The sequence below is a fragment of the Schistocerca cancellata genome, chromosome 9 (assembly GCF_023864275.1).
Source record: "Schistocerca cancellata isolate TAMUIC-IGC-003103 chromosome 9, iqSchCanc2.1, whole genome shotgun sequence".
NCBI classification, from domain to species: Eukaryota; Metazoa; Arthropoda; class Insecta; order Orthoptera; family Acrididae; genus Schistocerca; species Schistocerca cancellata.
This window is the reverse complement of record NC_064634.1, coordinates 299164631-299189626: the sequence shown is the minus strand read 5'-3', so window position 1 is coordinate 299189626 and position 24996 is coordinate 299164631. Positions and strand designations below refer to the sequence as shown.

The window sequence follows — 24996 nt, the reverse complement described above, 5'->3', positions numbered from 1 at the left end:
GTGCCTCAGACAGGAAAATACAGCACTGTCCTTGCTTCTCCTCGGCCAACAAAGGAGGCGGCCACGCAGACTTGCAACCTCACCTTTAGTGCCACGGTCGTCAGATCGGCCAGCGCAAAGATCGCCCGTTCAACCTCACCACTTTCGCCTGCCCACTCTCTGGCTCACCCTTCGTCGGGTTCTGCTAAATCTCCAGCCCAAAAGTCAGACACCAAGACTTCAAAATAGAGCATACTCGTGAAGATTTTTTACGTACCCCAACTTCACAACCATCAGTTCCTCCTTCATCTAAACATCATACTTCCAAGAAGGCTACAAAGAAACCCAGTTCATCTCCTTCTCCGCCAAGGCGTGTCCCATCTACAGCACCACCTGGCGGAAATAGCCCTTGGCCGTCTTCTGTGTCGCCGAGGCGCACTGCTGGCGGCCGATCAACCGGCCGATCGCTGGTGGCGGGAGCTGCTCCTGAACAACCTATGGATCAGGATCTTCTGCCTTCGGCTGAATGCCATTCCATGCTGTCGGTCGCAAGCTCTGAGCAGTCGTTGAGTTGACAGCAACCTTCGTCACATTCCTCCATTTTCTGTTCACCCTATGTCCATTATCCACTGGAATATCCGCGGCATTCGAGCCAATTGGGATGAATTGTCGATCCTCTTACGATCCTACTCGCCGGTCATCTTCTGTCTTCAGGAAACAAAGCTACGTCCCCATGACCGCTTTGTTCTCCCTCATTTTCAGTCCGTCCGATATGATCTCCCCTCTGTTGAAGGCACTCCAGCCCATGGAGGACTCATGATTCTTCTCCATGATACTCTCCATTATCACCCAATCCACTTAAACACTTCCTTCCAAGCTGTCGCCGTCCGTCTTTCCCTTTCTGGATACACGTTCTCTCTTTGTACTGTATACATTCCATCGTCCACACCAATGGCATGAGCTGATCTCCTTCATCTTCTTGGTCAGCTTACACCCCCCCCTATTTGCTGGTTGGGGACTTCAATGCCCACCACCCGCTTTGGGGATCTCCACATCCTTGTCCACGTGGCTCACTCTTGCTAGACGTCTTCCACCAAGCGGATCTAGTTTGCCTCAACACTGGGGTCCCTACATTTTTGTCTGCCTCCACGACAAATTTATCTCATTTGGACCTTGCGGTCGGTACTGTTCCGTTAGCTGGGCACTTCGAATGGTTCGCCCTTGATGATACACACTCGAGTGACCACTTTCCATGTGTCCTTAGACTGCAGTCTCAACTGCCATATATGCGCCTGAGACGCTGGAAGTTTGCCCAGGCCGACTGGACACTTTTTTCATCTCTAGCGACATTCGATGACCGTCACTTTACCAGCGTCGACGATGAGGTCACTCATATTACAGACGTTATTCTTACAGCTGCGGAACGTTCAATACCACGCACCTCCGAATTGCCCCGGCGCCCCCCAATTCCTTGGTGGAACGAGGCATGCCGTGACGCAATACGTGAGCGGCGACGTGCTCTCCGCATTTTCCGCCACCATCCTACTTTGGCCAACTGTATCCGCTATAAGCAGTTCCGAGCGCGATGCCGTCGTTCATCCGCAATAGCAAGAAGGCAAGCTGGAAATTCTTTATTAGCTCATTTTACACCTTCACTCCCTCCTCGGAAGTTTGGAGTCGGCTTCAACGGTTCTCAGGCGCGCCTAGTTTCTCCCCGGTCTCTGGGCTCACTGTCGTGCATGATACATTAGTCGACCCCGTCGCAATTTCTAACTCATTGGGTCAGCACTTTGCTGAGATTTCGAGCTCTTCGAATTACCCGCCAGCGTTTCTCATGAAGAAACGTGCAGCGGAAGTGCGACCTCTTGCTTTCTCCTCTCAAAATCGCGAAAGCTACAATACTGTTTTCTCTATGCGGGAACTCCAACATGCACTCTCTTCTTCTCGCTCCTCCGCCCCAGGACCGGATGGTATCCACGTCCAAATGTTGCTGCAATTATCAACCCATAGTCTGCGTTACCTCCTTTGCCTTTATAATCGAATTTGGACCGACAGTACTTTTCCCAGACGATGGCAGGAAGCTATCGTCGTTCCTGGAAAGGACAAACATCTCCCCTCTAGCTATCGCCCCATTTCTCTCACGAGTAGTGTCTGTAAGGTTTTGGAGCGTATGGTGAATTACCGTTTAGCTTGGTGGCTGGAATCCCGCAGTCTTTTAACACCTGCCCAATGCGGATTCCGAAAGCATTGTTCTGCAGTTGACCATCTTGTTGCTCTCTCCACTTATATCATGAATAATTTTCTCCGGAAACGCCAAACAGTAGCAATATTTTTTGATCTGGTGAGAGCATATGATACCTGTTGGAGGACAGGTATCCTCCGCACACTGTTCTCTTGGGGCTTTCGAGGTCGGCTGCCCCTTTTTCTTCACGAATTTATGCAGAGCGCACATTTAGGGTGCGGGTGAACACTACTCTCTCCTGTACTTTCTCCCAAGAAAACGGGGTACCCCAGGGCTCCGTGCTGAGTGTTGTACTGTTTGCCATTGCCATCAATCCAATTATGGATTGTCTCCTTCCTGATGTCTCAGGCTCCCTCTTTGTGGACGATTTTGCGATCTACTACAGCTCTCAACGGACCAGCCTTCTTGAACGACGTCTTCAAGGATGTCTCGATCGCCTCCACTCGTGGAGCATCGAAACCGGCTTCCGTTTCTCACCCAGTAAGACCGTTTTTGTCAATTTTTGGCGACGTAAGGAGTTTCTTCCGCCCTCCTTACATCTAGGTCCTGTCAACTTTCTTTTTTCAGACGTCGCTAAATTCTTGGGTCTTATGTTTGACAGAAAACTGTGCTGGTCCTCCCACGTATCCTATCTTTCGGCTCGCTGTCTGCGATCCCTCAACACCCTCCGTGTCATGAATGGTACCTCTTGGGGAGCGGACCAAGTGGTCCTTCTCTGCCTCTATCGTGCCTTAGTGCGCTCGAAATTGGACTATGGAAGCAAAGTCTACTCGTCTGCGCGGCCATCTATTCTTCGGCGTCTCGACTCTATCCACCACCGTGGATTACGTTTAGTGTCTGGAGCTTTTTATACCAGCCCTGTGGAAAGCCTTTATGCTGAGACTGCTGAACCTCCGCTGTCCAATCGGCGAGCAGTCCTTCTGAGTCGTTATGCAAGCCATCTGTCTTCCATGCCTGCTAATACAGCCCATGACATTTTTTTCGACGCCTCCTTTGATGTAGGGTATGCAGGCCGCCCCTCCTCCCTACTACCACCGGGAGTCCGCTTCCGTCAACTGCTCCATTCTCTTTCCTTCTGCTTTCCTAAAACCTTCTTGACAACTTGGGGTACAGCACCGCCTTGGCTCCGTCCCCATATCTGCCTGCTCTGAGACCTTTGTCGATTTCCCAAGGATGGTACCCCTTCACTTGTTTATTGTCGGGCATTTGCTGCTCTATGTGCACAAATGACGGATGCCACATTTATTTACACCGACGGCTCGAAAACATCGTTAGGTGTAGGGAGTGCCTATATTGTTGGCGACACCCCAAATCACTTTCGGCTTCCCGACCAGTGTTCGGTTTATACTGCGGAGCTTTACGCTGTTCTCCAGGCTGTCCACTACATCCGCCGCCATCGGCGGATACAGTATGTTATCTGCTCTGATTCTTCTCAGCTCTCTCCTCAGTCTCCAAGCTCTTTACCCTGTGCACCCTCTGGTCCACCGGATTCAGGACTGTCTGCGCTTGCTCCACCTGTGGGGTGTCTCGGTGGCATTCCTCTGGCTCCCGGGACACGTTGGTATCTGCGGAAATGAGGCGGCCGATATTGCAGCCAAGGCTGCAGTCTCTCTTCTTCGGTCAGCTATTCAATCGATTCCCTTCGCCGATCTACGGAGTGTTTTATGTTGTCGTGTTGTTCATTTATGGCACGCACATTGGTCGACACTTCCCCAAAATAAATTGTGGGACGTGAAAACTCTTCCTTGTGCTTGGACCTCTTCCTCCCGAACGCGTCGTCGGGAGGAGGTAATTTTAACTAGACTCCGGATAGGGCACTGTCTTTTTAGCCATCGACATCTTTTAAGCGGCGATCCTCCCCCACTCTGTCCCCACTGCTCTCAGCTGTGAACGGTAAGACACCTTTTAATTGAGTGCCCCTATTTTAATCCGTTACGCGCCCGTCTACAGCTTTCGCCTGATATATCGTCAATTTTAGCAGATGACACGCGCTCGGCCGATTGCGTTCTAGAGTTCATTAGTGCCAGTGAAATGACGTCAGTCATTTGAAGATTTTTTTGGGACAACCAACCCCTTTCTGTAGTGGATTTTTAAGCCTTCCTTCTGCTTTTAGTTTCTCCAATTTTATGACTTTCGTTCCCATTGCTGCTGGTTTCTGTTTTCGGTTTGTTACTGTTTCCTAAGTCACAAAAAAAAAATTGGAACGTCATTTGTTCGAATTTTTTGTGTGAGCTTGAAGGTTCCTATTTAATAAGAGATTGTTTTTTATCATTATTTATTAAGTAATTATTATTCTCTTATGTAGTTTACTATTGGCCTGAATTACGGACTCCACAGTTAGTTTTATATTAAGACACTTGGTTATACAGATATGTGTGTTTAAATTTACATTTATACAACGTTTTGCATATGGGGGGCCCCTCTTTTCTTCTTCTTTTTCTTTTCTTTTCTTCTTTTCTTTCTTTCTTTCTTTCTTTCTTTCTTTCTTTCTTTCAAAAAAGCTGTTGCCATGGCAGTTAGAGTAAACCTTCTGATTAGGGCAGAATGATGATGGAAACAAAATGACAGATATTGTTGAGTTCAACTCTTTCTGAAAAAAGGGATGAAGGCAGTGGATTATATTCACTGCTTATGAAAGAACTGAGGCCCAAAGATCTGCAAGAATTTCGGAACTTTTTGAGAATGGACATGGCCTGTTTTGAGAAGCTGCTGTCTGTGATAGAAGATGGAATTAGCAAGTGTGACACAGTCATGGAGGCTGTCTCACATTCTCAAAAGTAAGAATTAAATCATATGTTTATATGTTTTGTGATCATACCAACCTGGATCACGAATAAAATGCTGGTAAATGCCCTGAGATGAGCCAGGCTGCCTGTAACATTACGTTTGCTGGCAAATGGGGAATCTTTCATGAGTCTGGATCTCAGCCTCGGAATGACACAGCCCACCATTTCAGAAGTTGTTGTGGATGTATGCACTCGAATTTGCAACATTTTAAAGTACCAGCGTGCGCGTACGCCCCCCCCCCCCCCCCTTCCCTCCCCCCACTCAGAATTTTGCAGTCCTCGTCTGTCTTATTGGGCCAAACTGCACAGATTTTCTCGTTATCACTGCCAGTTTCTCTTTTCTGGCATGCTGAAATAAAGCAAGCGATGCAGTCGAATCAAACATGAACTTCCGTACACTAAGGCATTACGATACAAATTGAAAATCATGGTGTAACATTATATACATATGCATATTACTGAGAAAGAAATGATTGCTGACTGGGGAAAGGGGAATATGCATTTATTAAAAGCTACTTACTGGAAAAAAATGCAAAAAATCTCAAACACGGGAATCAGAAATAAGCCACTAGCCACCTAACAGTAAGCAAATAACAAACAGAAAGAACTGTGGTAGCTCCTCCTGTGCATGCGCAAGTTGTCGCTGCCTAGTGCCCATGAGCAGATTGATGGCAGTTTAGAACTACTCTGTATTCTGGCACATGGATAATGTGTCTGCTAATTTTCCTACAAGATGTACAACTTTGCTTCCACTATTTTTTCCCCAACGTTTGAGGCTTTAATGAAACAAATTGGTTACGCATGTAACATTCAATGTATTTTTCATCCCTGGCCACTATATTCTCCCATCTTTCGACCAGTGTACGAATCCTGCGTCAAAGACATTGTTCATCTTTTGAAGTGATCCACGAATCAATCCAGTTTGTGACTTCTTCATGAGATTGGAAGTGTTGTCAGCCAGGCCATGCGCCATTGATCGAAACAGGTGATAGAGGGAGCAGTGTCTGGAAAATATAGCGGGTTGGGTAGGACTTCACATTTTAACATTTCCAAGTACATTTTGACCTCTTTTTGCAACGTGGGGTTGAGCATTGTGCTGCAAAATCACTTTATTGTGCCTATAGCTGTATTGCGTCCATTTGTCTTTTAATGCTCTGTGCAAACACATTAATTGTGTTCGATAATGAGCACCTGTGATTGTTTCACTTCGTTTTAACACCTCATAGTACATGATGCCGAGCTGGTCCCAACAAATGCAGAGCACGATCTTGGAGCCGTGAGTATTCGGTTTGGCCGTCAACATGGAAGCATGGACTGGTTATCCCCATGATTTTTTGCATTTAGGGTTATCATAATGAACCCAGTTTTTGTCCCCAGTCACAATGCGTTGCAGAAATCCCTTCCATTTTTGCCTGTGAACCAACTGTTCACAAACACACAAATGCCATTCAATGTATCTTGGTTTCAGCTCACACAGGACCCAAGTTCCTTCTTTCTGAATCGTGCCCATAGCCTTGAGATGTTTTGAAATGGCTTGCTGTGTCACTCCCACTAATCGTGCCAATTCTTCTTGAGTTTGATGTGAGTCTTCACTCAGCAATGCCTCTAATTCTGCATCTTTGAAAACATTCTCTCTTCCACCACTATGCTGATCTACGGCGTTAAAATCACCGTTCTTGAAGCGTTGAAACCACTTGCGACACATTCGTTCATTAATAGCATCCTTATCATTTGATGAGACTCAGTCGCTGTTTTCTTCATATTGAAACAAAACAGTAACACTTCCCGCAAATGACTAGAATTAGGCTCGTAAACTGACATTTTCAATGAAAAACAATTTTATGATGCAGACACAAGTCAACTAATGTTTGAATGAGGTATTGTTGACAGAGGTCCAAGCTAACTGCCTGATATCTGCGATCTGTTTCTTTCGACCGCTACTTACCGTTGTCGCCACCTATCGGCAAATGGCGGAAGCAAAGTTGTACACCTTATAGTTTCACCCATGCTACCGCTAGGTGGCTGTCACACTAGACCAGTACCGTTCGCGGCGGATTGTCGTGTAATACTCCGTTTAGAAATAACATAATTCCCTTATAACCTCAACTCTGTGAAAAAACTGGCAAAGGAAACAAGGACTGTTCATTGTTGTGTGTGTGCATGTGCTACACAAAAATACTCTTTTAAAGCATAAGGAGTCATTTCATGATCATATGCATGTTTTTTAAGCTGGTGCAATTTTACTGGAAAAAGAAGATTGACTTTTCTCTTCCCTTCCAGGGACATGTGAGCAGTCACCAGATTGGTCTTGGGACATTACCCACCACAGGCAAGAGAAGACAGAGGAGGACACGTGTTCCAGATAAACCTAATTATCCACTGAACCTGTGGAGTATAATGAAGAATTGTATTGGCAAGGAGCTGACAAAGATTCCCCTGCCGGTGTGTACATACCATAAATTAATATATACAGAAGTTATTTCATCATAGTACTGTGTTAAAATTCCAAAAAGTATGGAAATATGAATATGTTAAAACTGTCAAAGACCACAAAGGCATTGTTGTGTAAACAGATTCATGTTGCAATGTCTCTTTCAGTAAAGTACAAGGAAATATATTTCTACTTAGTTTCCCATTGGATTGTGTGTAGTATCTTCCCTGTATATTAAGTTCAAATGGTGAATATGATTATAAATCTGTGGAAGTACTCTACTTAGTAATAATTTGCTGATAAAGTGGATATTTAGTATGAACACTGAACCTTGAAGTTTTAGATGAGTGGTTTCGTTTCCAACGTCTATGCAGGACTAGAGGCCACAATTGCCTGATGAGGGGAGTGGTAAAAGAGGTGTCTCAGGGATGGGAACAAGAATAAATGAGGACTGTGAAAAGATAAAGAGTTACTATCGTTTTTCTGCCCAAGAGCTAATGCTACAGTTTAATTGTATCCCACATCAGTAAATTGGAGTAATACTGGGAAGCAGTTAAGTATGAACCAGAGGAATGGAGATGGGGCAGATAACAGATACATCATGTATGTTGAGGTCCTTCTGTAAGCATTATTATATAATAAAAGTTACAGTGCCAGATTATTTATATGCTTCTATTCTAATTTATAGAGGGGCATATTGGTGATGGATTTCTATGATATAATGGGTGACCTAATGGAATGTAGATGCTTGCTTGTTAGATGGCTGCCATTCCTCAGTCCATATATGAAAGCAACGAGAAAAGGAAAAAAGGCATTTCATGGGTGTGACTTGCATCAACAAGAAATATGTTGACCTGGCATATTGCAAGAGAATAATAGATGAAGGGACATTCACATAATATAGCTTTAATATCATGTGGTGAACATGGTGCTTAGTTTCGGAAAAATTATTGTGAAGAATTTAAGCGTCTTAGTGTTTAACTGAATCTGCAGGGTGAATGAAAAATGGTAATGGTATAGTGTTCCATGCTTGCTCTGGTTGTCTTCAGAATTGGAGTGAGAACAACAGGTGCATGCAGAGAAGAGAACCACACATGCTCAAAGAGAGCAGAATAAGAGTTTGGTTGATGTCAGAGAAATTAATTAGCACATCGGGAACTTGTGGAGGCTCAGTAGTCCTGTTGTTGGGACTTGTGTTGTGTACTAGTGAGAGAGATAATAGAACAAGGAATGTGATGTATAGTGAATAGTATCAGTTTCCTGATAAATCTTCTTTAAACTGTTAGTTCAGATAAAATCATATCACAGCACAGGAGCAATCAGTGTTGCTCACTCATTTGAGAGAAATGTGTGTTCCTTCTACATTGGATGAAGTAAAAGTGATGCCATGGTATGCTGAGTTATTTATTTATTTGACAGATAAGTTACTCCAATGTATAAATTGTCAAAAATTGTGCTAGTCATTCTTGTGTTTTTTTATTCACTGGTGCTCTCATAATATATAAATTGTCTTTGGCAGGTTAACTTCTCAGAGCCACTTTCAATGCTGCAAAGGCTGACAGAAGATTATGAATATGCCGAGATACTGGATAAGGCCGCAGAGTGTGCAGATGGTTGTGAGCAACTGGCATATGTTGCAGCATTTACAGTTTCCAGTTATGCCACAACAAGTGTACGCACAGGAAAGCCATTCAATCCTCTTCTAGGAGAGACTTTTGAATGTGATCGAACAGAGGATTTGGGATGGCGTGCTGTATCGGAGCAGGTTTCTCACCACCCACCGATGGTTGCACAGTTTTGTGAAGGTCGCAAATGGAGATGCTGGCAGGAGTTCACAATAGCTTCAAAATTCCGAGGAAAATATCTGCAGATCATTCCTCTGGGAACTGCACACCTAGAGTTTGAGGGTTCAGGTACTCAACACATATACACTAAGCAATAAAGTAATTGAATTTTTGTTGTGAACCAGTGTAAAAAAACTTAGGTTTAGGAATCATATGGAGTTTCTTATTTTAATCAGAGTTGAAATGAAGTTAATTATGTTTTAGTCAAATTCTTTTTATTGTTTAATGTTCATCATGTAATTGCAATGGGGCATGTTTTGGTTCTTGAACCCCTCGTAAAGTGTCCGTAACACAAATGATTAATAAGATAGAAGGCTTTTATAGTAGTCCTCATTCACTAGTGATTCTCTCTTCAGCAACAACCAAAATTTAAGTTCCAGTTATTCTCTTTCATTGATACCCTACAGCTCTAACCAAATAGTTGAATAGCAGCAAGGACTTTTACATTGTCTTAATCTGTATTTATATGACATGGTGTTTCTTTGTTACACATGTGTCACCATCCATGTTCTGCATTAAACAGTTGCTGACTGCTTTTCTGTCTTTGAGTGTGGCTTTGAAGTTGTTTTATACTTTCAACATACAGTTTCTGCAGCTATCCTCAGGCATCTCTAGGATTGATGTCATGCTACTAAAACACAGAAAAAGTAGTATTTGCTTAGTACTAAATTAATTTTTTCTGGTGTTTTAAGATTTACCTTTCTCTCAGTCCTACTAAACAGATAAATTATACTCTTGATCCAAGGTGAAATTCTAATTATTCATCACAGCAGTGGCTGCTATTATTATTATTATTATTATTATTATTATTGTGTGATCTTCAGGGGTTGGTTGTGGGGATTATTTGCTTTGTGATAGTAATATATTTTGAATTTCTGTATATTACTTTCCTTCAGTGTGTTGGTCACAGGTATCGTTTCCCCTGTTCGAAGCCTGCTCTCAATCTTCAGTGCTTTTCTCTTTCCTGTTTTCAACCTTAATTAATTACCCTTATCAGATTATAGTTATCAATTTTGTTCATTACACCTGTTTTATGTTATACTTGTAATAATAGTGTTTTGCTGTACAAAATTGCTCTTCTATATAAACAACCACCAGTCTCTTTAACAGTTGATGTAATGGGCATCTACTGAGCCCTGAAATTTGTGAGGAGAAATGGCAGTTCTACCAGGAATGTATAGCTGTCAGTCAGTTGAGTTATGTTGGAAATAACATGGGCATATGCATCTCTCTGCAGACAAGACTGAGGAGAAGAGGGTGAGGAAAGGACTCTGGCTATGATCCCTTTCATAATGGACCACTTATGTAACAAAACATCCCATTCACTTACTCTTGGGTAATGTTTTGGCTGCTTCACTGGCTTTCCTTAATTTTATGCGGGCAGTACTTGTTTTAGCCTTACTGAGGCTGATAGTTCCGGAGTAAGCCCAGAAAAAGAGCCTCACCATTGATGAACCTGTAACCTCCCCCTCACTTATCGACCTTAATGACAGTGAAAAATTAAACCGCGTGTACCTAATGGAAATTTGGGAAAAGCAATCATCACCGAAGTTAATCTGTCGGTAAAGAGGGAGGAAAGGGTTAAATCTAAATGAAAGGAAAAATGCTAATGAAACAGGTGGAAATTAATTTTGAAAAGGGGTAAAGTTAATAAAGAAAGTAAATGTGCGGCCGTTACGTTAACAATTAACTAGCGGTAATTAGATATTTGAGATTTGGGGGAAATTACGGTCACCAGTCCTAAGGACAATTACTATAGTAACTGAAAAAGAAAGGTTATTACACATATAATTAGCACTAGAAGTGTGGCAACTGAAGGTTGACACGTGTAGTGTGAAAACTGAAAGTTTGTCAGAAGTAATAAATTTCGCTACACTCTGACTTAATTTAGCAAAAGAATTAATAAAACAGGAAAATCGAAAGTTAATTTAGTGACTGAAGTTAATAGTGAGCTTTCTTTCTGAAGCACATCGAAATTCAGTAAAACACGGTTAGTCTTGGACTACCTCAACAATCATTTCAAAAGCTACTTGAATCTACGCAGTTTAGAAATAAGAGATTTAACTTTGAACTTGAATTAAATGATTCTGAACAATAGTAAAATTTAGTACGTACCAAGCTGAGCTGCAGTCACAGGTAAGCTAAAATACGGTAACAAAACTCGCACTCTTAATTTGTGCTTGTGTAATCTGAATATTGTAGCCAGCTATGAATACCTTAACTGAACTTTGAAATTAAAGCAGTGAAATGCTATAATATGACCTTAATGCTGGCGTTTGAATTTCAACCACACTCAGGTTCATTTCGGAAAAGGAAGGGACCCTGCTTGGCAATGCAATTGGGACAATGAGCAACAAAGGTTCATGCTAAGTTGCTGTAATTTTGCGAGGCAACAATTTTAAAAGTTTGAAAAGCTGAGGTCTGCCATACAGTTCTAAAACTTTACGTGCTTCCAGTCTTCCTTGTTGGTTGATTGAAGGTTTGAAGCCGTCGATCGAGGAGGTGGCGACAGTCACTCATTGTCGGCCATCGCTGTCGCAGAAGCTGGATGTTGGCACGCCTTCTTCTCGACACGGTCACCAGGCGAAACGGGCTCTTGATGTGCGCCAGCTAATGCATCCCGTCCGCTACACCATGTCAGAAACTATCATCGCGAGTCGAGCGCAATTACATGCTGCCAAACCCCGAAAGCGCGTCAACTCGCGGGAGCGTCACACAACACACCTGCTCCACTGCACTACCCCAGCCAGACACCCTCTGCTCAGCCCGCGCTCAACGCGGCAGAGTTAACACTACCAAAGATCCTACACACTTTGATTCTTCACACGACCTATCGATGTAATCGTTCGATAGCAGTTTTCCCTAGGCAAGACCCAGCGTAAAAATACAAATAATATTTACGAAACAAACCAATTATACATCGACATAAATGCATAAATATATATATATATACAAATAGTAAAACAATTACAATATGTAAAGACACAGAAATGTCATATATTCAGGTAACAAAAATAGGAAAAAATTATAGTACAATCGATGGAAATAGGATGATATGCATTTCCGGCGTTACAAACCATCCCAAAAGACAGGATCCATGAAATTTGGTGTCTTAAAAACTGATGATCATTATAGTAGCTGTAAATAATATAAATTCCTGGCGACAGCGTCTAACTCACGTCGCGTAAAACGGATTCGTTCTCTTACTAAAGCCAGACTCGCCTTGCGTTTTATATTGTTGGCAGCCACACTATTGATAAAATGAACAACTCTGGCGAAAGTTGGAATCAAGTTATTGTCTCTACATTTCAGTAAAAAATTTAGTGAACACAGCAACCTGGCTCTTTTCTCACGTAATTTATCCAATACGTGGATATCCTGAACCATCTCCTCCCCGTAAAGGTATTTGATGTGACTTCTGAAATTTTCCCGGCGTATTTCTTCTTCTAATAATTTCCGGGTATGCAGCCGGATCCCGTCGACATTCTGCCACGATATTTCGGCCCAGAGACGTCCGGCCATCATCAGGTGAGTACACAACTACTGAAGAGCCCAGGTGCAGTCGCGGTATTTATGCCGAATCTCGCGCATGTGAAATGTACTGGCATCCTACAGCGCGTGCGTCAGGTGTTGACATGCGCAGCATAGCCGAGTTGTACGTGCTGCCCTCGGTGGTGGAAATAAAGGTTCATCTAGTCATTGAGTATCGAATGACACTGTCGATTCCGCTGTGATTGTATAATTTTAATAACAGGATTCCAATTTTTATCCAGCTGAAAGCCGTTGTCACGATTTATAAGATTATTGGCAAGACGTATTTCCACTGATTCCTTGATTACGGAATCCCAAAAACAGGAAACCGGGGATAAAATTTTTGTTACATTGTATTCCATTGAATGTCCCAAGGAAATACAGTGCTCTGCTACTGCCGATTTTGACGGTTGCCGCAGACGGGTGTATCTTTCATGTTCTATACATTGTTCATGGACAGTTCTTGTCGTCTGGCCAATATATGCAGCGCCACATTCACAGGGAATTTTGTAGACGCCTGCCTTCTTCAGTTGTAAATCGTCTTTAACGGATCCAACCAGGGCCCGGTTCTTTGCTGGTGGACGAAAGATAACCTTGATTTTATTTTTCTTCAGTAATCGGCCTATTTTCGACGACACATTCCCGGCGTATGGAAGGAACGCAGTTGATTTAAAGTCATCATCTGCGTCCTCAGTGCGTTGCTTCTTGTTATGATAGTTGCGCATGGCCTTCCTTATTTGGCGAGAAGTGTAGCCATTCTCTTTGAAAACCTTCTCCAAGTGTTCTAATTCTGCGTGGAGGTTTTCATCATCCGATATTATATGCGCTCGATGTATTAAGGTACTGAGAACACCGGCTGTTTGTGCTGGATGATGGCAGCTTGACGCCTGGAGATACAGATCTGTGTGAGTCGCTTTCCTGTACACAGAATGTCCTAATGACCCATCATTTTTACGGCATACTAGCACGTCTAGAAATGGTAAAGTGCCCTCTTTTTCAATCTCCATCGTAAATTTGATGTTCTCATGTAATGAGTTTAAGTGATGAAGGAATTTCTCCAGTTCCTGTCTGCCATGAGGCCATACAGCAAAAGTATCATCTACGTACCGCCAGAAGACCGTAGGCTTTAAAACAGCAGACTCAAGTGCTTTCTCCTCAAAGTCCTCCATAAAGAGATTAGCTACCACAGGCGACAAAGGGCTCCCCATGGCGACGCCGTCTGTTTGTTCAAAGAATTCGTCATTGAATAAAAAGTACGTTGAGGAGAGTATATGTTCAAACAAGGCCGTCATTTCTGCACTGAATAAGTTACCAATAAGATGTAATGATTCCATTAAAGGCACTTTGGTAAAAAGTGAGACCACATCAAAGCTGACTAATAAATCCGAGCTGCTAAGCTTAACTTCCTTCAAGCGACTGACAAAATCCTCGGAATTACGTATATGGTGGCAACACTTACCCACATACGGCTTTAGTAACGAGGCCAGATATTTTGCTGTAGAATAGGTCGCAGCACCAATATTACTCACTATTAATCGTAGTGGGGCACCATCCTTGTGTATCTTCGGAAGACCGTAGAGTCTTGGTGGTACTGCATTGTGTGGTCTCAATCTCTTGATAACTTCTTCAGGTAGAGAACAGTCGTTCAAAAGGGTAGTAGTTTTCCTTGATATTCGGCTTGTTGGGTCTTTTTCAATTCTACGGTACGTAGAATCATTTAGCTGACAATATATCTTCTCGTTGTAGGCTTCTCTTGTCAGAAGAACTGTGGCGTTACCCTTATCCGCAGGCAGTACGACTGTGCTAGTATCTTCTCTCAGGCTGCGGAGAGCAGCTCTTTCAGCTGGCGAGATGTTACTCCGTTGTGGCGCACATTTCAACAACGTTCGGCAAGATTCACGTCGAATTTCGTCTGCAGAATCCACAGGGAGACGTCTAATGGCTTCCTCAATGGAACTGATGAAATCCGTTAAAGGCAGTGAGGCAGGTGTAGGAGCGAAGTTTAAACCTTTCGCAAGCACTGACATCGTCGCATCGTCAAAAGATTTCTCCGTGAGGTTCACCACGGATCGTCCAGAGATAGCTTCTTGCGGTTTTCGTGTTACGAGTTGGCTAAACTTCGCACTTTGTCTGTTCGTACTGTCCCTGTGAGCCCAGTCTGCCTTGGCCCAGGATACGCCGTCAATCCAGTCCCAACTAAGGGAAGAACATCTTGCTGAAATCTTCAGATGTAAATAATATAAATTCCTGGCGACAGCGTCTAACTCACGTCGCGTAAAACGGATTCGTTCTCTTACTAAAGCCAGACTCGCCTTGCGTTTTATATTGTTGGCAGCCACACTATTGATAAAATGAACAACTCTGGCGAAAGTTGGAATCAAGTTATTGTCTCTACATTTCAGTAAAAAATTTAGTGAACACAGCAACCTGGCTCTTTTCTCACGTAATTTATCCAATACGTGGATATCCTGAACCATCTCCTCCCCGTAAAGGTATTTGATGTGACTTCTGAAATTTTCCCGGCGTATTTCTTCTTCTAATAATTTCCGGGTATGCAGCCGGATCCCGTCGACATTCTGCCACGATATTTCGGCCCAGAGACGTCCGGCCATCATCAGGTGAGTACACAACTACTGAAGAGCCCAGGTGCAGTCGCGGTATTTATGCCGAATCTCGCGCATGTGAAATGTACTGGCATCCTACAGCGCATGCGTCAGGTGTTGACATGCGCAGCATAGCCGAGTTGTACGTGCTGCCCTCGGTGGTGGAAATAAAGGTTCATCTAGTCATTGAGTATCGAATGACACTGTCGATTCCGCTGTGATTGTATAATTTTAATAACAGGATTCCAATTTTTATCCAGCTGAAAGCCGTTGTCACGATTTATAAGATTATTGGCAAGACGTATTTCCACTGATTCCTTGATTACGGAATCCCAAAAACCGGAAACCGGGGATAAAATTTTTGTTACATTGTATTCCATTGAATGTCCCAAGGAAATACAGTGCTCTGCTACTGCCGATTTTGACGGTTGCCGCAGACGGGTGTATCTTTCATGTTCTATACATCGTTCATGGACAGTTCTTGTCGTCTGGCCAATATATGCAGTGCCACATTCACAGGGAATTTTGTAGACGCCTGCCTTCTTCAGATTACTGAAGAAAAATAAAATCAAGGTTATCTTTCGTCCACCACCAAAGAACCGGGCCCTGGTTGGATCCGTTAAAGACGATTTACAACTGAAGAAGGCAGGCGTCTACAAAATTCCCTGTGAATGTGGCGCTGCATATATTGGCCAGACGACAAGAACTGTCCATGAACGATGTATAGAACATGAAAGATACACCCGTCTGCGGCAACCGTCAAAATCGGCAGTAGCAGAGCACTGTATTTCCTTGGGACATTCAATGGAATACAATGTAACAAAAATTTTATCCCCGGTTTCCGGTTTTTGGGATTCCGTAATCAAGGAATCAGTGGAAATACGTCTTGCCAATAATCTTATAAATCGTGACAACGGCTTTCAGCTGGTTAAAAATTGGAATCCTGTTATTAAAATTATACAATCACAGCGGAATCGACAGTGTCATTCGATACTCAATGACTAGATGAACCTTTATTTCCACCACCGAGGGCAGCACGTACAACTCGGCTATGCTGCGCATGTCAACACCTGACGCATGCGCTGTAGGATGCCAGTACATTTCACATGCGCGAGATTCGGCATAAATACCGCGACTGCACCTGGGCTCTTCAGTAGTTGTGTACTCACCTGATGATGGCCGGACGTCTCTGGGCCGAAATATCGTGGCAGAATGTCGACGGGAACCGGCTGCATACCCGGAAATTATTAGAAGAAGAAATACGCCGGGAAAATTTCAGAAGTCACATAGTAGCTCTTGTTTGGCATAGATCACTCTTGTATGACATTATTCATCCAGCTCCCCTCAATGCATGCACCCTTCATACTGCAAGAGAATCATCTCCTATGAACACACGAGTAGCCTCTTTTTGTCATAAAAGATGAAGTAAGACAAAAAGATACATATATAAGTAAAAAATTTTCCACATATCTGCTTCCCAACCTTTAGTATCCCCACCAGCGCCCATCACAATGGAGGCAACTGAGCTAGTATGGTTAGTGCAACAAATTAATGCGAAAACCTGTCATGGAGGGAGCACCATCTACATCTACATCTACATTTATACTCCGCAAGCCACCCAACGGTGTGTGGCGGAGGGCACTTTACGTGCCACTTTCATTATCTCCCTTTCCTGTTCCAGTCGCGTATGGTTCGCAGGAAGAACGACTGTCTGAAAGCCTCTGTGCGCGCTCTAATCTCTCTAATTTTACATTCGTGATCTCCTCGGGAGGTATAAGTAGGGGGAAGCAATATATTCGATACCTCATCCAGAAACGCACCCTCTCGAAACCTGGCGAGCAAGCTACACCGCGATGCTGAGCGCCTCTCTTGCAGAGTCTGCCACTTGAGTTTGTTAAACATTTCCGTAATGCTATCACGGTTACCAAATAACCCTGTGACGAAACGCGCCGCTCTTCTTTGGATCTTCTCTATCTCCTCCGTCAACCCGATCTGGTACGGATCCCACACTGATGAGCAATACTCAAGTATAGGTCGAACGAGTGTTTTGTAAGCCACCTTCTTTGTTGATGGACTACATTTTCTAAGGACTCTCCCAATGAATCTCAACCTTGTACCCGCCTTACCAACAATTAATTTTATATGATCATTCCACTTCAAATCGTTCCGCACGCATACTCCCAGATATTTTACAGAAGTAACTGCTACCAGTGTTTCTTCCGCTATCATATAATCATACAATAAAGGATCCTTCTTTCTATGTATTCACAATACATTACATTTGTCTGTGTTAAGGGTCAGTTGCCACTCCCTGCACCAAGTGCCTATCCGCTGCAGATCTTCCTGCATTTCGCTACAATTTTCTAATGCTGCAACTTCTCTGTATACTACTGCATCATCCGCGAAAAGCCGCATGGAACTTCCGACACTATCTACTAGGTCATTTATATATATTGTGAAAAGCAATGGTCCCATAACACTCCCCTGTGGCACGCCAGAGGTTACTTTAATGCCTGTAGACGTCTCTCCGTTGATAACAACATGCTGTGTTCTGTTTGCTAAAAACTCTTCAATCCAGCCACACAGCTGGTCTGATATTCCGTAGGCTCTTACTTTGTTTATCAGGCGACAGTGCGGAACTGTATCGAACGCCTTCCGGAAGTCAAGAAAAATAGCATCTACCTGGGAGCCTGTATCTAATATTTTCTGGGTCTCATGAACAAATAAAGCGAGTTGGGTTTCACACGATCGCTGTTTCCGGAATCCATGTTGATTCCTACATAGTAGATTCTGAGTTTCCAAAAACGACATGATACTCGAGCAAAAAACATGTTCTAAAATTCTACAACAGATCGACGTCAGAGATATAGGTCATAGTTTTGCGCATCTGCTCGACGACCCTTCTTGAAGACTGGGACTACCTGTGCTCTTTTCCAATCATTTGGAACCTTCTGTTCCTCTAGAGATTTGCGGTATACGGCTGTTAGAAGGGGGGCAAGTTCTTTCGCGTACTCTGTGTAGAATCGAATTGGTATCCCGTCAGGTCCAGTGGACTTTCCTCTGTTGAGTGATTCCAGTTGCTTTTCTATTCCTTGGACACTTATTTCGATGTCAGCCATTTTTTCGTTGGTGCGAGGATTTAGAGAAGGAACTGCAGTGCGGTCTTCCTCTGTGAAACAGCTTTGGAAAAAGGTGTTTAGTATTTCAGCTTTACGCTTGTCATCCTCTGTTTCAATGCCATCATCATCCCGGAGTGTCTGGACATGATGTTTCGAGCCACTTACTGATTTAACGTAAGACCAGAACTTCCTAGGATTTTCTGTCAAGTCGGTACCTAGTATTTTACTTTCGAATTCACTGAACGCTTCACGCATAGCCCTCCTTACGCTAACTATGACATCGTTTAGCTTCTGTTTGTCTGAGAGGTTTTGGCTGCGTTTAAATTTGGAGTGAAGCTCTCTTTGCTTTCGCAGTAATTTCCTAACTTTGTTGTTGTACCACGGTGGGTTTTTCCCGTCCCTCACAGTTTTACTCGGCACGTACCTGTCTAAAACGCATTTTACGATTGCCTTGAACTTTTTCCATAAACACTCAACATTGTCAGTGTAGGAACAGAAATTTTCGTTTTGATCTGTTAGGTAGTCTGAAATCTGCCTTCTATTACTCTTGCTAAACAGATAAACCTTCCTCCCTTTTTTTATATTCCTATTAACTTTCATATTCAGGGATGCTGCAACGGCCTTATGATCACTGATTCCCTGTTCTGCACTTACAGAGTCGAAAAGTCCGGGTCTGTTTGTTATCAGTAGGTCCAAGATGTTATCTCCACGAGTCGGTTCTCTGTTTAATTGCTCGAGGTAATTTTCGGATAGTGCACTCAGTATAATGTCACTCGATGCTCTGTCCCTACCACCCGTCCTAAACATCTGAGTGTCCCAGTCTATATCTGGTAAATTGAAATCTCCACCTAAGACCATAACATGCTGAGAAAATTTATGTGAAATGTATTCCAAATTTTCTCTCAGTTGTTCTGCCATTAATGCTGCTGAGTCGGGGGGTCGGTAAATGAAGCCAATTATTAACCTAGCTCGGTTGTTGAGTGTAACCTCCACCCATAATAATTCACAGGAACTATCCACTTCTACTTCACTACAGGATAAACTACTACTAACAGCGACGAACACTCCACCACCGGTTGCATGCAATCTATCCTTTCTAAACACCGTCTGTGCCTTTGTAAAAATTTCGGCAGAATTTATCTCTGGCTTCAGCCAGCTTTCTGTACCTATAACGATTTCAGCTTCGGTGCTTTCTATCAGCGCTTGAAGTTCCGGTACTTTACCAACGCAGCTTCGACAGTTTACAATTACAATACCGATTGCTGCTTGGTCCCCGCATGTCCTGACTTTGCCCCTCACCCGTTGAGGCTGTTGCCCTTTCTGCACTTGCCCGAGGCCATCTAACCTAAAAAACCGCCCAGCCCACGCCACACAACCCCTGCTACCCGTGTAGCCGCTTGTTGCGTGTAGTGGACTCCTGACCTATCCAGCGGAACCCGAAACCCCACCACCCTATGGCGCAAGTCGAGGAATCTGCAGCCCACTCGGTCGCAGAACTGTCTCAGCCTCTGATTCAGACCCTCCACTTGGCTCTGTACCAAAGGTCCGCAGTCAGTCCTGTCGACGATGCTGCAGATGGTGAGCTCTGCTTTCATCCCGCTAGCGAGACTGGCAGTCTTCACCAAATCAGATAGCCACCGGAAGCCAGAAAGGATTTCCTCCGATCCATAGCGACACACATCATTGGTGCCGACATGAGCGACCACCTGCAGATGGGTGCGCCCTGTACCCTTCATGGCATCCGGAAGGACCCTTTCCACATCTGGAATGACTCCCCCCGGTATGCACACGGAGTGCACTTTGGTTTTCTTCCCCTCCCTTGCTGCCATATCCCTAAGGGGCCCCATTACGCGCCTGATGTTGGAGCTCCCAACTACCAGTAAGCCCACCCTCTGCGACTGCCCGGATCTTGCAGACTGAGGGGCAACCTCTGGAACAGGACAAGCAGCCATGTCAGGCCGAAGATCAGTATCAGCCTGAGACAGAGCCTGAAACCGGTTCGTCAGACAAACTGGAGAGGCCTTCCGTTCAGCCCTCCGGAATGTCTTTCGCCCCCTGCCACACCTTGAGACGACCTCCCACTCTACCACAGGTGAGGGATCAGCCTCAATGCGGGCAGTATCCCGGGCAACCACAGTCGTAGACCGATCGGGGGATGCGTGGGACGAGCTGGCCGTCCCCGACAAACCCCCATCCGGACCCCCACAGTGATGCCCATTGGCAACAGCCTCAAGCTGTGTGACCGAAGCCAACACTGCCTGAAGCTGGGAGCGAAGGGATGCCAACTCAGCCTGCATCCGAACACAGCAGTTGCAGTCCCTATCCATGCTAAAAACTGTTGTGCAAAGAACGTCTGAACTAATCTACAGAGAGCGCAAACAAAACTACACAAATTTGAAACGGTTATTAAAATACAAGATTGCCTAGTAAATGCAGTAATGCTGCCACTTGTGCACTGCTGACACACTGCTCGGCGGCGGAAGGAGACTACGCGATTTTACACTATTCAGGTACTAAAACGCGATGCTACAACTCTCAAATACTATAATACGCCCGAAATTTATGAATTAAACAATGCAAGTACCAAAAACACGCAAAGAAATTAAGAATTAAACTATGTAACAAATGAGTGAGCTAGGAGTATACGACTTGCTGCTGCAGCTGCTTATCCAACGGCGGCAGGGAGCACACTGGCTGTGACCAACCGACACTGGCCGTTCAAAACAAAAACAGATGACAGACGACTACGCGAATTTACACTATTCAGGTACTAAAACACGATGCTACAACTCTCAAATACTATAATACGCCCGAAATTTATGAATTAAACAATGCAAGTACCAAAAACACGCAAAGAAATTAAGAATTAAACTATGTAACAAATGAGTGAGCTAGGAGTATACGACTTGCTGCTGCAGACGCTTATCCAACGGCGGCAGGGAGCACACGATGCGTAGTGTGGGCACATCCACTGACATAAGTGTTTACTTATACTATTGTAATAGGGGGAGACTTCAATCTACCAGGTATAGAATGGGATAGTCACACAATCAGAACTGGAGCCAGGGACAGAGACTCTTGTGACATTATCCTGACTGCCTTGTCCGAGAATTACTTCGAGCAGATAGTTAGAGAACCAACTCGTGAAGCTAACGTTTTAGACCTCATAGCAACAAATAGACCGGAACTTTTCGACTCCGTGAATGTAGAAGAGGGTATCAGTGATCATAAGTCAGTGGTTGCATCAATGACTACAAGTGTAATAAGAAATGCCAAGAAAGGAAGGAAAATATATTTGCTTAACAAGAGTGATAGGGCACAAATCGCAGAATATCTGAGTGACCACCATCAAACGTTCATTTCTGAGGAAGAGGATGTGGAACAAAAATGGAAAAAATTCAGAAACATCGTCCAGTACGCCGTAGATAAGTTCGTACCGACTAAGGTCCAAAGCGAGGGGAAAGATCCACCGTGGTATAACAATCATGTACGAAAGGTACTACGGAAACAAAGAAAGCTTCATCATAGGTTTAAGAGTAGTCGAATCATAGCTGATAAGGAAAAGCTGAACGAAGCGAAAAAGAGCGTAAAGAGAGCAATGAGAGAAGCATTCAACAAATTCGAACATAAAACATTGGCAAACAATCTAAACAAGAACCCTAAAAAGTTTTGGTCATATGTAAAATCGGTAAGCGGATCTAAATCCCCTATTCAGTCACTCGTTGACCACGATGGCACCGATACAGAGGACGACCGAAGAAAGGCAGAAATACTGAATTCAGTGTTCCGAAACTGTTTCACTGCGGAAAATCGTAACACGGTCCCTGACTTCAGCCGTCGCATGGACGCCAAAATGGAAAATATTGAAATAAACGATATCGGAATTGAAAAACAACTGCTATCACTTAGTAGCGGAAAAGCATCTGGACCAGACGAGATACCCTTAAGATTCTACAGTGATTATGCTAAAGAACTTGCCCCCTTTCTATCAGCAATTTATCGTAGATCGCTGGAAGAACGTAAAGTACCTAGCGACTGGAAGAAAGCGCAGGTCGTTCCCATTTTCAAGAAGGGTCATAAATCAGATGTGAATAATTATAGGCCTATTTCGCTTACGTCAATCTGTTGTAGAATAATGGAACATGTTTTGTGTTCTTGTATTATGACGTTCTTAGATAATACAAATCTCCTTCATCATAACCAACATGGATTCCGCAAACAGAGATCATGTGAAACTCAGCTCGCCCTATTTGCCCAAGAAATTCACAGTGCCGTAGACACTGGCGAGCAGATTGATGCCGTATTCCTGGACTTCAGGAAGGCATTTGATACGGTTCCGCACTTACGTTTAGTGAAAAAAATACGAGCTTACGGAATATCGGACCAGGTTTGTGATTGGATTCAGGATTTCCTAGAAGAAAGAACACAACATGTCATTCTTAACGGTTCAAAATCTGCAGATGTAGAGGTAATTTCGGGAGTACCGCAAGGAAGCGTGATAGGACCTTTATTGTTTACAATATACATAAATGACTTAGTTGACAACATCGGTAGCTCCGTGAGGCTATTTGCAGATGACACGGTTGTCTACAAGAAAGTAGCAACATCAGAAGACTCGTACGTACTCCAGGAAGACCTGCAGAGGATTAATGCATGGTGCGACAGCTGGCAGCTTTCCCTAAACGTAGATAAATGTAATATAATGCGCATACATAGGGGCAGAAATCCATTCCAGTACGATTATGCCATAGGTGGTAAATCATTGGAAGCGGTAACGACCGTAAAATACTTAGGAGTTACTATCCGGAGCGATCTGAAGTGGAATGATCACATAAAACAAATAGTGGGAAAAGCAGGCGCCAGGTTGAGATTCATAGGAAGAATTCTAAGAAAATGTGACTCATCGACGAAAGAAGTAGCTTGTTCGTCCGATTCTTGAGTATTGCCCATCAGTATGGGACCCTTACCAGGTTGGATTAATAGAAGAGATAGACATGATCCAGCGAAAAGCAGCGCGATTCGTCATGGGGACATTTAGTCAGCGCGAGAGCGTTACGGAGATGCTGAACAAGCTCCAGTGGCGGACACTTCAAGAAAGGCGTTACGCAATACGGAGAGGTTTATTATCGAAATTACGAGAGAGCACATTCCGGGAAGAGATGGGCAACATATTACTACCGCCCACATATATCTCGCGTAATGATCACAACGAAAAGATCCGAGAAATTAGAGCAAATACGGAGACTTACAAGCAGTCGTTCTTCCCACGCACAATTCGTGAATGGAACAGGGAATGGGGGATCAGATAGTGGTACAATAAGTACCCTCCGCCACACACCGTAAGGTGGCTCGCGGAGTATAGATGTAGATGTAGATGTACTTATGGCTGGCAATAAGCAGAGTGGGCCAGTGCTTATGCTGAGTTCAGTCACCACATACGTCGCCTTGCACTTCATGCCGAGTGTTGTTTTAGAGTGCTCAGTCATAAACCATCTGCTCCAGAAGCATGCTGAGTTTATTCCTGTGAACTTCTCTATTTGGTTTCAGACTGTTTTTTTCCTGCAGACTGACTTGCATGGCAAGTTCCATTTCCTCTCGTGTTTCTGCTCCTTGGTTATTATCAAGCCACTGTCAGCCCGTGAAACACCCATGCGAACGGTATAGCGTATCAGCATTGGCTTGTCTGCACTGATACTAAAATTACCTTTTCTCTTCCTGTCTACTTCATGTGCGATATTGCTTTCGACCTGTCCAATTCTTGCATTGTATCTTATCATGCTGCTCTGCATTGTCCATTTGTGTTAAAAGCCACCAATGTGCACCTAGGTTTAAATCTGGTTGCTGCCACTACATCTCAGCTCTGAAGATTATCATTCAAGAGAAAGTTGCTACTCACCATACAGCGGAGGTGCTGAGTCACAATAGGCATAACAAAAAGATTCACACAATTATAGCTTTTGGCCATTAAGGCCTTTGCCAGCAGTACACACACACTCACACTCTCTCTCTCTCTCTCTCTGATGCAAATGCAACGTGCACACACATCTGCAGTCTCAGAGAACTGAAACCATATTTGGTCTGTCTAATGCATCTACCCATTCTCTTTTATTGGAAATGTAACATTATTATATCACATAGTTGAGGACCACAGCCATGAACTTGTCTTCTCAGAAAAATGCTTTTCTGTTTATTTCTATCTTGAACAGAAATTAAAATACATCAAAGTTTTGATCATCTGGAAGGAATGGTTGCAGGGAGTGCTCAGGTAATTGTGTGGTTCTTTTTTTTTTTTTTTTTTTTTTTTAGGTAACTGATAATGTACAAAAACATATACTACTGGTAATTGTATAGATATGAAACAAACACAGAACTAAACACACAACTGCACTTATATGTTTTGTGTCACATATCTTACCAATAAGACAGAGAACTGACCCAATAGCCTAGTTAGAGTTCAAAAT

At 43.7% G+C, this 24996-nt stretch overlaps 1 protein-coding gene across 2 annotated transcripts in view; it reads left to right on the top strand.

Moving 5' to 3' along the window:
- Positions 1-24996, top strand: part of LOC126100286 (oxysterol-binding protein 1) — a 328991-nt gene that overhangs the window by 252463 nt on the left and 51532 nt on the right. For both annotated transcript variants that reach the window (XM_049910887.1, XM_049910886.1), the window contains 2 exons: positions 7288-7449; positions 8958-9351. In XM_049910887.1, coding sequence (XP_049766844.1) covers positions 7288-7449; positions 8958-9351 — 556 coding nt within the window. The remainder of the gene's footprint in view (positions 1-7287; positions 7450-8957; positions 9352-24996) is intronic.